The sequence below is a fragment of the Podospora pseudocomata genome (assembly GCF_035222375.1).
Source record: "Podospora pseudocomata strain CBS 415.72m chromosome 1 map unlocalized CBS415.72m_1, whole genome shotgun sequence".
NCBI classification, from domain to species: domain Eukaryota; kingdom Fungi; phylum Ascomycota; class Sordariomycetes; order Sordariales; family Podosporaceae; genus Podospora; species Podospora pseudocomata.
In genome coordinates this window covers 5,259,523-5,273,798 of record NW_026946363.1, presented here as the reverse complement: position 1 = coordinate 5,273,798, position 14,276 = coordinate 5,259,523, and the positions used below count along the sequence as shown (strand labels likewise).

At 52.5% G+C, this 14,276-nt stretch overlaps 3 protein-coding genes and 1 non-coding gene across 4 annotated transcripts; 1 reads left to right on the top strand and 3 right to left on the bottom strand.

The window, feature by feature from the left end:
• Positions 1 to 284: 284 nt before the first annotated feature.
• Positions 285 to 3,014, top strand: pso2 (DNA cross-link repair protein PSO2/SNM1; the record flags this gene model as incomplete). Its single annotated transcript, XM_062886224.1, has 1 exon — positions 285 to 3,014. One exon carries the CDS (start codon positions 285 to 287, stop codon positions 3,012 to 3,014), a length of 2,730 nt encoding a protein of 909 aa, XP_062749282.1.
• Positions 3,015 to 3,196: 182 nt separating this feature from the next.
• Positions 3,197 to 3,308, bottom strand: QC762_0017730. The gene has a single exon. It is a non-coding gene; the product is annotated as a tRNA-Met (tRNA).
• A 249-nt stretch (positions 3,309 to 3,557) lies between these two features.
• LSM2 (U6 snRNA-associated Sm-like protein LSm2) lies at positions 3,558 to 4,593 on the bottom strand (the record flags this gene model as incomplete). The annotated part of the gene is made up of 4 exons (XM_062886223.1): positions 3,558 to 3,926; positions 3,993 to 4,095; positions 4,159 to 4,306; positions 4,580 to 4,593. The coding sequence occupies 4 exons, from the start codon at positions 4,591 to 4,593 to the stop codon at positions 3,895 to 3,897; spliced, it is 297 nt and encodes a 98-aa protein (XP_062749281.1). The 3' UTR covers positions 3,558 to 3,894.
• Positions 4,594 to 6,257: 1,664 nt separating this feature from the next.
• On the bottom strand, positions 6,258 to 10,202 carry HAP2 (Transcriptional activator; the record flags this gene model as incomplete). The annotated part of the gene is made up of 4 exons (XM_062886222.1): positions 6,258 to 7,114; positions 8,403 to 8,464; positions 9,521 to 9,785; positions 10,094 to 10,202. The coding sequence occupies 4 exons, from the start codon at positions 10,200 to 10,202 to the stop codon at positions 6,258 to 6,260; spliced, it is 1,293 nt and encodes a 430-aa protein (XP_062749280.1).
• Between the last annotated feature and the right edge of the window lie 4,074 nt (positions 10,203 to 14,276).

Sequence of the window (14,276 nt, the reverse complement as noted above, 5' to 3'; positions counted from 1 at the left end):
GGCGGACGACTAGCTGAGCTTCCCGCCTCTTGAACCAGCTGTATCCAATAGCACAGGACAAATCAATATTCTCTTTGTTCTCATGTCTCCTTTGCCTTGACCCCCTTGGCTCGTTCTCTAAGTGCAGGGCACGTGACACCGCGCAGACCTAGCGTTTTGCTCCCCTCCCGGTGGCGGACATTTTACGCCACCCCTCCAACACTCGTCGCGTTCTCAACGTGTTGCACTTTTGCCAACTCCGATCGACTTGCCTTCTCCCCCCTCCCCACGCCCCAGTCGACAAAATGGCTCCCGCAAGAATATCAAAAGCCAAGCCAAAGACGGCGGCGACACCGAAGCCGAAATTGAAGCAAAAAACGATCACACCGAATAAACCGCCTGGGGCGCGGATGAAGGTGCAGCCTGTGACGAAAGCGCCGAAGGTGAAGACGAAGCCGAATGCGAGCATTTTGAGTTATTTTAAGAAGACGGAGGATGAGGACTTGTTTATGGGGGGGGTGGAAGGGGAGGTAGGGGAGGGGGGAGAAGTGGACGAGGAAGATATGTACGGGGCGGATGATTACGTCAAGAGGCCCGTGGAGGAGGAGGGGGAAGGGGAGAGATATAATGAGAATGGGGGGTCGGTTAAGAAGAGGAGGTTGAGTTTCGGTTTGCATGAGGGTGGGGAGGAATCGAGGGCGGTTTCAGTGGATGCCGAGTCGACGACAGTCAAAAAGGAGCAGAACGAGCCGAGGAAGCCACCTGCGAAGAAGAAGGTTCCAAATCCATTTTTGGACGACTCCTCTTCTGACGAGGACGGGGATGAAAACGAAACGAGCAATGATGACGACTCGACGACTCCATCAAGGGTGAGACCTACCCTTGCGTCTGCAGACCCCGCAGAAAATGTTTGCGAGACTACTACCGGCGACAGACTTACCAACGGGACCAGGATAACAGATAGGGATGACGAAGATCAAGATCAAGAAGTGAAGGGCAAGGTGCCGCTGCTGCGACATGAGACCTCCGGAGCGAATTTGACATCGAATGAAGGACCTGCAGAAGAGGAGCCAATCGATGAGTTAGGCGAAGAGGAATTCGACGAGGATATCACCGGCGAAGAACTCCAAGCTATGCGGGACATGGAAGAGCAAGCCATGCTGGAGGGTTATGAAGAGTTTGGTATGGACAGACGTACTGATGAAGAGATGATGGAAGCATGTCCAATATGCGGGGGCAGTTTGGCGGGTGCGTCAGAGCAGGTGGCTTCGGAGCATGTCAATGCCTGTCTGGATGGGAATCCGACGCCGCTACCGCAGCCCAAGCCACCAGCGGCACTCGAAGAGAATAAAGAGATCGATGGTGCTGAGGTGGGAAAGAGGTTTGCGAAAGCGGCTGTGCCTAGACCAGGACAGGCGAATCCTATCAGTTTCGGTGAGAAGACTTCAGCTGGCAGCTCGGGCTCAGCATTTGCTAAGCTCATGTCTGGACATGCTGAGGATACCGCTTGGGCAGCGGCTGCTGCGGCAGAGAACGCCTCGAGAGGAATGCCGGCGTATAAGCGGACTTGTCCGTTTTACAAGATTATGCCTGGGTTCTCGATTTGTGTTGATGCCTTCAGGTATGGTGCTGTGGAGGGCTGCAAGGCCTACTTTCTCAGTCACTTTCACAGTGATCACTACATTGGCCTCACGGCGAACTGGACTCACGGCCCGATTTATTGCAGCAAAGTAACGGGGTCACTCGTCAAGACACAGCTAAAGACAGCGGCTAAATATGTCGTTGAGCTTGAGTTTGACAAAACCGTTCCAGTCCCGCACACAAAGGGGGTCACAGTAACAATGATCCCCGCCAACCATTGCCCCGGTAGCTCTCTATTCTTGTTTGAGAAGGCCATGGGAGGAGGCAAGACACATCGGATCTTGCACTGTGGGGATTTCCGAGCCTGTCAAGCTCACCTTGAGCACCCTCACCTCCGCCCAGAGACAATTGACGCCGTAACAGGCAAGACAAAGCACCAGAAAATTGACGTCTGTTATCTAGACACCACCTATCTCAACCCAAAATACTCCTTCCCTCCGCAAAAAGACGTCATCGCCACCTGCGCAGAGATGTCGTCCCTCCTCAACCAAGCCCTCATCTCCAACGACGACAAAGAATGGGACTCCCTCCTCCGTCGCCGAGAAGGCGGCACTCCATCCACCTCAGTCAGCAAGTTCTTCACCACCACCACAAATGACCCCCCACCACCACCTTCTAAACCACCTACTCCCACTGCCCCCCTGAACGCATTCACCGCCCTCTCAGGCAACCCCCAACCCTCCCAGAGAAACCGCCTCCTCATCCTTTGCGGCACCTACTCCATAGGCAAAGAGCGCATCTGCGTCGGCATCGCCCTCGCTCTCGAATCCAAAATCTACGCCTCGCCTTACAAACTCAAAATCGTGAACCAACTCGACGACCCAGAGCTCATCTCCCTCCTTACTCCCAACCCCCAAGAGGCGCAAGTCCATCTCGCCTCGCTGTCTGACCTCAACAAGGAGAATCTCATCTCTTACCTCGAGGAAAATCGCCGGTTTGGATTCTCCCGGATTGTAGGGTTCAAGCCCTCGGGGTGGAACTACCGCCCCCCGAGTTTGAAGAGCCTAAACATCAAGGCGGATATGGCCCCGGGTAGCGTACCGATGGAACAGCTCTTGTATGGAAAGGCGTGGAGGAGTAGGTTTCGCAAGGCGGATTTGATACCCATGAGGGGAAGCACCAAAGAGGGAGTGTTATTGGGGGTGCCGTATAGCGAGCATTCTAGCTTTAGGGAGTTGGCGATTTTTGTGATGGGTTTGAGGATCGGGAGGGTGGTGCCGACAGTGAATGTGGGGAGCGAACAGAGCAGGAAACGGATGAAGGGGTGGATTGATCGGTGGATTGTGGAGAGGGGGAGGTTGAAGGGCGGACGGCTGGAGGTGAAGGAGGGTGTAGATGGGAGAGAGGAGGAGGAGGAGGAGGAGGAGGAGGAGGAGGGGGTGGTGTATTGGTGATTGTTTTGATTGGGATATGAAGAGGTCGGGATATAGGGGATGGGTGAAGAGTCCAGCGTAGTTTAGTCATAGCATTATGTAACAGTTGAAACAAAATATGAGGACTTACGATGGAATAAAATAGTGTTAAGTAAAAAGAAGGCCAAGCCGGTGGGGGAGCAGGCTCAAAAAGCAAAAGAAGATGGGAACTGTGAGGCTCGAACTCACGACCTCAGGATAACTCTGGTGTTAAGACAGCCAGATCATACTTGTAATCGTATGAGACCTGCGCTCTTCCAACTGAGCCAAGCTCCCTGTTGATGTGTTGAAATAAGTTGGTGGATAAGCGGCTAATATGCAAGTCTTTCTTGACCCCACACATGACTCAACCTCATGCGATCGAAAGTCTCGGATTTGGCTTTGTAGTGAGGGGAAGACAATAGTAACTTCACAATTGAGAGCACGATTGTCGATGAATGGGTAAAGCAAACATGGGCGCACAGTGCTGGTCTTGTTGAAGAGGTGACAATGGGGAATGACATGCAAAGGTTGCGAAGATACACACACGCTTCAAAGTTATGGGGAATTAAACGCACTTATTTTATTCCACATTCTGCATGACCCTTTATCCTCCTCTCGGTATCAATGTTTTTACCACCAAGATACTCTTGACCCATTTGCAATAATAATAATAGCCTGGGCAATTTCCACCTCTCCTCCTCTTCCCGCGCATAAGATCCAAAACCTCTCTGAGATGCAAGGACAACAAATACACCAGTTGTCTTTTGCGCACCTCCCCTTTCGTCATGGCTGTTAGTGCCATACTTCTTATGCCACGAGTAGCTTGGCTTTTCTACCTCCTTCTTCGTTTCACCTCCCCGCGCCGTCTCTAGCAGTCTCCTCACTTCGCCTTCACAGCTTGGTTTGCCGCCTCTGTTTTTTTTTTCGATCATCAGCACCCTTATCATCAGGCAGAAGCTTGGGCAAGATGTAGCATACCTCTCCTCGTAGCATCCTCCAGCAAGTCAATATCCACCGACTGAGAAGGCAGATGGACATATCTCACGACCGAGCCTCTGATAAAGACATTTTTGACAGCGCTCTACATCTCCTTTGTCAGCTGACTCTCCATTGCAAGAGATAACCGGCATGACGGGCGTCGTACCAAGTGAGGATACTTGAGCTCATCCACCACCTGGATGTTGTCGAGCTTGATGTTGAGGTATTGGTCGACACTCTTGAGGACGCCGCGGATGCGGATGTCGTTTTTGAGCTCGACGGTCACCTCGTGGTCGATGAGGGTTTTGAAGAAGCTTTTCAGGCAAATGTTAGCATTCGGGTAATCGGGTATGGGATGAGGATGGTGTGGTGGTCGGGAATGAGGGGAGGGCCTGTGTTTGTGATGCCTTATTGCTGCATTTGTCTGGGTCATGATGGTGACTCTCTTGATGGATGAGAGTTTCGATGCGGTGTTGTGATTTCCCCCCCTCCCTTCCCGCCATTCACACTTCACTTCCCTCCCCAAATTTCATGAAAACACACCCCAGAACGTCGCTGCCTGAAAGCCAAGAGGGGCAAATGCATACCTGAAGAAGAGCATGTTTCTTGATAATTATGTCTCGTCGAATAATTCGCGCGATATGCAAGTCTTTCGTCGTTGAAGCTGTCGTTTAATTTCTCGGTTTATGCCTCCTGTCGTCTCTCTTGCGTTGGGACTGATGGTGAATGAGCAGCAACAGCGAGGTGTGGCTTCCCAAGCTGGCAGTTTTGCCCCACATTTCTCTTTTCCCGGTGATGGGTGTTGTTGCTGCCTGATAGGTTAGGCGCACAATTGGCAAGAGGCAGTGGGTAGGTTGCTCACCAGCGCTCACCCAACCCAGCACCACCATCTGACAACCGATCTAATCTAATCTTCTCGAAGCAATCCCATATCTTCTGTGACCCTCTACCATGTCGACAAGGGTAGACCAAAAACCTCCGACCGACCACTCACCTTCCTCTCTTCCCCCTTGAAATGCATATCCATCAAATCGGCTGACCGCCCACTCCACCCCGGGGACCCAATCCACAACACGAGCAAATCCCCTTCAAATCACGACGCCATGCAGGAGGATATATCACTCTCTGATCCAATAAGGAGGCACATGCAATATATCTCTTGAATCTTATAGATCGGAGCTAGCAAAAATAAGCTTCTCTGCACAATTTGCTTGGTTCACTGTTTCTTTTACGAGAGTCAAGATCCGACCCTAGCCAGAGGATTGGCTGTTGGTACATTGTCTACAGCATCAAAGGTAAAGACGGCATAAACGCATCGCGATTCCGAACCAAAACAGGCCCGAAACTGAGCTAACTGTGCCATACTCTTAAATTCCGTTCCTCTTTCGAAAGACTCCATGTGTACGTACTCGTCAAGTTTTTTTTTGATCACCCCAGGCTTCTCTGGGTAACCCGACCCGCAAACCCACAAACCTCTAATCGAGGCAAAAGAAAACGAAAAGGTATCCGCTTCAAGTGATATGATGAAATCAAAAACAACACAAAGTAAATCACAGACATAGAGTACGCTGAAAAGAAGGTATAAGTGTGTGTATATGTGTTGCGAACATAAAGTAACAAAAAGGCGCGGGCGCAATGTTGCGAAGAAAAAAAAAAAAAAAAAAAAAAAAAAAAAGGGGGGTATCCCGTCGTGACCCATTTCATAAAATATTTGTGCAATCTTTCCTTTCCATTCCAGATGATTTCAGAGAATAGGAAAAAAGTGAAAACACCGGTATTCCCATTCTCCTGTCCTGCCTCTCCCCGACCCGTCCCACACCCCGTGAGTTTCCCACCGACCGAGACCGAACGCTATGCTTTGGTTTGCTGCTGTGAGGCGAAGTGTATTCGAAGAGTAAAAAGAGGAAACAGGAAGGACTAAAAGGCCCCATCGGTGTGTCGATGCAAAAGCGCTTATAAAACACCCCAATAAGAAAAATAAAATAAAAAGGAAGTATCGTTGCCCAATCTGAAGAAGGATCAAGTGTAAAACACACGACATCACCCCCCCTTCCCCCCCAAGACTCCTACTCCTCGCCAAAAACAGAACCAGTCCGGTTGTTTGCTCACGCAATCCCAATATTTCGAGTAAACAAGAGTAGGTTGGCTGTCATAACATCATGACCTTTCTTTCAACATAAGAAAATACTGGGTATAGAGTGGGAAACACATCCCGTCTTTTTTTCTCTTTCGCCCACGCCAAATAAAAACGCCACCACTCCCCTATCACTCCTCGTCTTCTTCATCTTCGGGTGTCAAGTTGGCTCTTTTCGCTTTTTTGGCCGCAGGCGCAGAGCCTCCGTCTGATTTTCTTTTCGAGGCACCCGTGGATGTCTTTGTCGCCGTGTCCTCGAACTTGGTCTCGACACCATTTGCCTTGTCCTTTTCCATCTGGGCCACTTCGTCGGCTGTCAGGAACCGCCCACCGGGTCCACGGGGCCTCCGCATGGCATGATTGTGCCTAGACTCATGGAGGTAAGGTCTGCGGCCCTTGCTGGTAAGACGCAGCGCTTCCTCTAACCTTTGCCGGGCTACTCTGCGCTTCAGGATCCGGTGGAATTGCTTAGCATTGACATACAATGGCGACTCCTCAACGGCTCCGGAAGCGATTTCGGGGGACTGTGGCGGGGGCATCTGCTGCGCCGCAGTCATCGGGGGCGGGATGGTAGAGCGTGGGCCGGCATGGTTGAGCATGGCTGGCGCATTGGGAACACCCGGGCTGTTAACCTGGCTGAGTCGTCTTTGCTGCGGCATGCTGTTCATCTGCTGAGGCGAACGAGGGCCTGTCCTGCCATCCTTCTTAGGGTTAACACCAGACATCCTTGGCGACTGCTGCAGACTTGGGTCCGAGGACATGTAGGGATATGACGATCCAGAAGCAGCAGCAGTGGCGGCCATGGCAGCTGCTTGGATCCCCGGCACAGCATATTGCATGTTGTGCTGGGGCATGGCATACTGAGTTTGATACATGTTGTGGGTTTGCGTGGGCGAGGGCTGTTGATGCTGAGAAGGGAGTATCGGGGATGTTTGAACTCCGTGAGCTGGAGAGGTGATGCTGTTGCCGCCTGCAGAGCTCGGGTAACCTGTCTGAATAAGTGGTTGCGAATGCGCGCTTTGTGGTTGTTGTTGATATTGTGCGTATTCCATCATCCTGTGAGTATGTGCCGACGAGAAGCCGAGACGAATCGCAACAAATCGCGATAATCAGTAGCGCAGGGACAGAAGGAATCCGATTATAGTGGGGCGGTATGAGAGAGTAGAGGTGTCGGTTGCACTGTGAAAGGTTGGTTTACCACTCGGGTTGATGCCAAAAGTCGTTCAAGGCCGGTGATAGAGAAGCCAGGTCCTTGATCTATTTGGGCTCACTGTGTGGGTTTAAGCTCCAAAGTCACTCTGTACCTGTGGATTGGGCTGGATGTGCACCCAATCTATTGGGAGTGATGCGTTGGCACTCGATTAAAAGGTAGGGGTGCCGTGCAATTGGTCGCACCACAGCATATGCAGGCTGATGTAGTCGCGGGGCAAAACTTGGGTGGCTCAGTCCAAGGCCTCTCGGGAGATGGCGTGGGTGAGCGCAGCCACGTGAGAGCGCTTTCTGCGATGCTGTGACGGCGAGCCTGGGGAAATTCCCGACTCGCGCGGCCCAACGGTCTGAACAACAAGAGACGGGTAGCTTGTCAACGGGAGCACGACGCAGCGTTGGCGCAGGCTCTCTCAGTCTACCAAATCGAAAATGTTAGTGCTGGGGGTCTTTGCTAGAAGGCATATAAGTGAGAGGCCAGGATGATTCGACGGGAGGAGGGCGCCTGAGTGGTGGTCAAGTCTCGCTTTTTGGCGCCTTGGGCCAGTGCCAGTCTGATGCGCTGGCATGCATGACGGAATATGCACGACCCAAGGGCCCACCTTGCCAACCAACTCAGCGCGCTCCCAAAGCCCAGCAAGGGTTATCAGCGCCAGAGAGGAAGGGGTGAAGGAACGGTAGGGGAATCCCAGGCAGGAGACATAGATGCTGCAAGCCTTTGGGTTGGGAAGCAGAGGGCTGGTGGTAAAGGGAAGGCTAACCCCCATGTCATTACCCCTCTCCAAACACCCTCCATCTCCTGAACTTCGATCTACCTCTTCTGTCCAGGGCGGTGGTGTGTTTCAAAAAGGGTTGACAAGGAAGGCAAACAGGTAACATCAATGAAGATATTGACCGGCTGTCTAAACTTAGACAGGTCTTTGATTCTACCGAGCTACGGTGATTACGTGTGTATGTGTGTGTGTGTGCCAGAATTTGAGGGGTTCCGGCGTGCCGTCCGTTGCCAGCCAGACCGGATCGATCATGAGTGACACTGGGATAAGACAGTGAAGAAAGAGGCGTGTACATACCGGTCAAATCCAACGATTTCGTTGGGTGTCGGATGAGCAAGCTACTGTATCGGCTGTCCGAACTGGCAAATGTGTCAGTTTTCAGAGTTTCATTTTGAAGCAAAAAGAAAGAAAAGTGCGAGAGACAGGAGCAGCTCTGGGGTCACGCGAAGGTAAAGAATGAAGCACCTTGCTGCCCTGCCAGGAGAGATATCGACGGTGTGGTATGCAGCTGCGGGAAGACCAAAGCGCCGTCCGACGGGAAGAAAGGGAAGCCCCGCGAACTAACACACTGGAACCGCATCGTGGTAGGTCCAAGATGAACTTACAGTTGCTTGATAGGTAGTTTCACAGGCTGCACTCCGCTTCGGCAGCAACCAAGATTGCAGCTGTCGCAGCTAGTGGTAAGAGCCGCGATGGACCTGAAGGGGAGCGTCGTTGATTGAACGCCTGGGGGATCTGGGTTAATTGGGCTCCGCAGATAGGAATTATCACGGGACTTCGCGACGGCCAATGGTGGGCGTGATCGCGACGACGACGACGGTGATAGGTCTCCTGTGGCAGATGGTGTTGATTTCAGTTCCTGGACTCACGCGGGCGCAAGCTGATTTGCTCGTGTTAGTTGCTAGGTCCTGGGTGCCTTTTTGCGCTCGATCGATGACTGGCTGCAAAACAGAGAACTAAGAAACTGGGCTGGAAACTCTGGGTGGGGACCAGACGATCATGCGTTCCCCAAAACAAAAAAAAAAAAATCGATCCCAAGCGATGGCCTGTGGCAAGTGTGTGTGAGTGGGCTTTTGCCTCTTTCAAGCAGGGGGACAGGGCCGGTTCCGATGACCCGCCATCCTCATCCTGTTCTCCCGGGGGGGTCTGATGCGTGCAAGACTCGCTTGACTGCCTTGACGGGGGGGCTGGGCTGCGCATTGCATCACAACCTAACAGGACGATCTTCTGACAGCCAGGACCAGGGGAAGCCATTGTGCACCAGCTTGGCACTACAATGCGGGATGGGAAGGGAAAGGATGGGATTGGGCCATGAGTATGGGATGTTGTGGTGGAAATGCACACTGCTTTTCCATGGTAGCGACACGAGCCGATAAAGGCCATGAAACAACCTCAGAAAGAAAGACAAAACGTACTGTGGGAGGTCAGTTGCAGGGCTGAGCTGCGCCTCTTGACTCCTTGCGCGCAAGGCAATGGGCACGGGATATATGTAGAGACGTGGAGGAATCGGCAGGCTGCAAAGCGCCGGCTTTCTGGCGGGCGACCGGGCGGTCACCGGCGGTTTGGTGCTTGGTGGCCCCGGGGGCGTTTGCACCACGGGCGGTGCGCGGGGTATCCGTACGGGAAGGGAACGCGATTTAGACTTTGGGAGCCAGGTTGCGGCTCTCTCTTCTTTGACAGCTTATTGGGCTGTCTCCGTATTGGCTTTTGCGGTCGAGGGCGGCCGTTGATTTGATGGAAATTTTGGGTTCGTCGGATTGGCTTGGATTGGCTTTTCCCACCCTCACTGGAACGCTTGACAAGTGGAGAGGATGATTGGGTGGTTGATTGGTTGTGCGAGGGAAAGGAAGGAGAGACGAGGGAGAGCCGAAAGATGATTTGAGGGCGCGGTCAGAGTTCTTTAACTGCAGGATTTGGTTGGATGAATCAGCTCGCAAAGTGGGGCGGCCCGCAGCCCATTTTGCTGTGGCTGGCGGGGTGCTCCTCACTTAAAGAGGGGTCCAGCTCCGAACGGGGAAGAGGGGCGTTGAGGCAGGAAGGTACCTCGTAACTTTGCGGGGCTGCCTTGCGACCTTGGATGTTGTTGTATTGTTCCATTGTCCCGTACAAAAAATCAAAAATCAACGAAGGATTGGGCGCGACCGCCGACGCGTCAATTCCATGAGACCACCGTACTTCGACGTGTACTGTGTAGAGCCTTGCCTGGCTGGCCTTGCACGACAGCGGTTGAACCCGACGAGGTACGGACGGCGCAGTATCAAGGTCCCAAACATCAAGCAGCAATCCGGTCCGTTTCGACCTCACTCGACTCTTGCTCTGCTGCTCTCTTTGAACTGCGGATGACGTGACGCAAGCGGTGGGCGGCCCGTCAAGCGAGACACCACTGTCGGCCACGGCAGGCCAGCTGTGGACACAGAGCGATGCCGCGGAACTGTTCTTGGAATATTAATCTGCAGTACCTTATTTCCCCAGGCTGAGAGCTTCAAGAGAGGGTCCTCGGCTTCGGATACGATACGTCAGCATATTCGGACAACGGGCCAGCCGGACTATCACAGGGAAAAGCACTTCTTTAATGCGTGTCCTCGTCGTCGGCAGCTGGCGAGGCAGACCGGTGACGGCACCCAAAGTCGACAAATGTCTTGTGAGGTTCAAGACAGCTCGGAACTGGCCAAGCTATACCGGGCTGGGACCAGCAGGTGATGGGTGTTTTGGGCTCTGACCAGCGATCGGCATGACGGAGATTCACTCACTCGTAAGACCTAGACGCTGTGAACCTGTAAGTCAACTCTTCCAGCTTCGATTGTACACACACTGCTGTGTTGTTCGACAAGACTATATTTAGTCCAAGCAACGTCACATAAGGAATTCGGTCTTTCGAGAGGCCTTGCGGGAGCACGGAGGGGGCCTAGCTAGACAGGCTGTCAATTGTTGTCAACCATCGACTAATAAACACCCGTCAGTCCGTGCACGAGATGCCAATGTCTTATCTCGATCCAAGCGAGAGGCTTCATGGAAAACAACAGAGGCTCCAGACTTCATGATGGCACGCTCCCACGCACTTGGGAACTGACAGCACCGGATTAGGCAAACATGCAGTCAAGATGGGAAAGCTTGGCCCGCAGCGAAAGGCGCCAGCCCAAGGAGCCGGGGATGCAGGGAGCGGCGCCAGATGGAGGCGTGACGAGGCCACTGGCGGCCAACGCATCGCGGGTTGAGAAAAAGGCAAGACGCTCGGCGCTCAACCACCAAGCCCAAAAGTCGGTGTGGGCCAGTGATGGATATGGCCTTGTCACGGCTCCACTTTGCCTGCCGTCTTCGCATCTCGGTGCTGGAACAAACAGCCCGGCACCCACCGACATCACCATCAAAGTTCCATGAAACGAGAATGAGCGGTCCGAAGCCAACCGGGAAGTGGTTTGTCATGACATTGAAGATCGAGCCCCTCCATCAGATCACAATCACACATCCACGGAATTCCCATGCGGGTTTTTGCAGCTTCTCATGATATTCTCTCATCAGTTCTCATCGTGGCTTCCTACACTACCCCTCCCCCCGCAGTGCCGGGTGGAACGCAACGCTGCGCCGTAGGTTCGGTATAGTTCCGCTGCGAAAAGATTGACCGAGCCCTCCCACCCCAGGCCTGGCAAATCACTGGGCCGTGAACGAAGAGAACATGGTTTTCTGCACTTACTCGATGGTCTTATTAATAACGTCGGCAATGAGGGTTGCTCTTACAGAATAAGAAAAGAGGCCATATATCGCAAACACGAAGGGATCGTATACTCGATGCAGGGCTCCCACACCCAATCTTCCGCATGAATCCTTAAACCGAATCCGATCAGGTGACGACACAATGTATCATCAAACGCAAGATGTGTTGTCTCTTCTGGCTGGATGTGGTGTGGGAGCCTTCTCTTGCTTGTTCTTGTTGAAGACTTGAGGAGAGCCTGCAGCTGCGCCACTTTCTCGCAGCTCTCTCTCGGCTGCTGGCGGATCTTTCTCTTGCGCGTCACGGAAGTGAGCAGACACGCTGGCTTGGCGTGGGCAAAAGAGGCGGTGCATGCGACCAGACACAGCCTCTCACAACAGAGAGTAGATGAGTCGGTTGGACAAGAATGGCTCACAAAGTTGTGTGCTGACTGGTTAGAAATCACCCGTAACGGGCGATTTTCCTCGTGTTTCAGGAATTTCACTGGGCTTCTTCGTTTCTGAGGGACGAATCGCGGAACTTCTTGGTGAACATGAACAACAAATCACGCGAAAGCTGTCACTCCCCTCCATCTTCTTCGGTCATGTCCACCTCCCCCTCCATCTATCCCGTGCCCCCAACCACCTACCACTGTTCCGGGATAGGAAGGCGCTCTCGCTCGCTTCTATCCAGCTGTACCGTGTTTCAAGAAAAAAGGAATGATGAAAGACCAGCATCATGGAAGTTCCAATCTGTAGGTCTGTCAGCATTCTCCCAAAAGTTCCTTTTCCATTTGGCGGTTGGGTGAATTTTCTCACTCTCTCCGAGCCCTATCGGTTTCATCCTACAGTACCAGTCACACACTCACACCAGCGGGTCATTCTCAAGTTCATAGAAGAGTTCTTGGAAGACGACCACGCCACAACCCCCCGGTCAAATTTTGTAAATGTGTAATGTCGCGCTTGACCAGATTCACAACCCCCGTGGGCAAGCCTGTTTCTCATCTCCCACAGGGCGCGTAGAAATTACCACCATGATGATGATATCGCTTCTTCTTCTCTGCCGCGATAACTCGAAACACACAGACGCTGTGATGCTGGTAATGCAATTTCGCTTTTCACATCTTGATAATGTTTTCTGCTTGCACCCCTTCAATCTGATACCGCGCCTTGGTCTTGATATGGGTCGGGTCGCGTGGCGTATCGCGAGGAGAAGTTCCTTGAGCGCAACGGAATGAGGGACCTTTGAGAACACACTCGACCGATGGACGGACCTTCAAGGTCGGGAGCAGGTTGCACAAAGGCAACGGGGTGATTACCCCGGATTTCTTACACCCCTCGGAACTACTTTCATGTCTCGCTTGCTACGTAGGCTTTAATACTTTGCTTCTTCTCGACTGCTGAAACAATACCGGAACTCTACCCGATGGGGATGGTGGTGATGCCGATGGAGGGTGGGTAACATCTTCGGAGGACTGCGGTTTCTGTGTGTGTATGTGTGTGTGTGTGTGTGTGTGTTGCGTGATATCTGATTACTTCTTTTCTTATCTTGCTCTTTTTGGCATACCACAACATATAGAATGTGGCTTGGTGGAGTCTGTATGTAATGTATGTACGACGCCGGAGCTGAGGACGAAGAGCTCGGAGGCAGGCATAGCATGGCATCACTTGACCCTTTCTGTGCAGCTGTTGCCATGGGCTTGTGTTGGCCGGCTTGTCGGTATGGCTCCGGTTCTATCCATTTCTGCCTGTCCATCAGCCGACCCGTGACTCTAGGTCTTGGGCTTCACAAGAACCTTACATCACGAATGTTGATAACCCAACGTCAAGCCTCACTCTCATCGTCAAAAGGAAAGCCTTTCCACATCCAGTAATAAGCTCCCTCCATTATGGTTCCCCGCAACGGGGGGCGTCTGAAAAGCTGCTGCTTTCCGTGTAGCGAATAGAAGTGTAGAGGATGATCGTTGGGCTCTCATTCGACAGCGAGAGCGGGGAGATATCTTGGTTTCCACGTTTTAAGGTGCCTTCTGTAACCGTAAACACGGGGAGGTACTCCGGGGGATTGGCAATGTCAGATGTTTGTTATTTGAAGAGGGGGTACTGGGGAGATTATTGGTTAGAGTGTCAGAGTGGGTTATCAGATTGGTCCCGGCACCTCCTGACAATATCGACAGTTTGGGATTGTTTACGTCCTTGACGACGAAAAGACAAGGAAACGGGGAGGTTGGGGTCAAACATGGGAGGTATTGTAAAGGGCCAGATCTATCCTCCTACATCTTCCCGTTAGAGCTTACCTGGAAGCCTTGTGGTGGTGTTGGCTTGTCGTATTGGTTGGGCAGGATGAGTCCAGCAGGGCCAGCCATTGATGAGCTGTGGAAATCCATTTTGTTCCAGAACATGACTATCGTTCTTGGTCTCAGATGAGGCTGAAGGGAATTCTTGCGCGGTCCATTCCATGGTTCACAACTGTGAAGGGCAATGAAA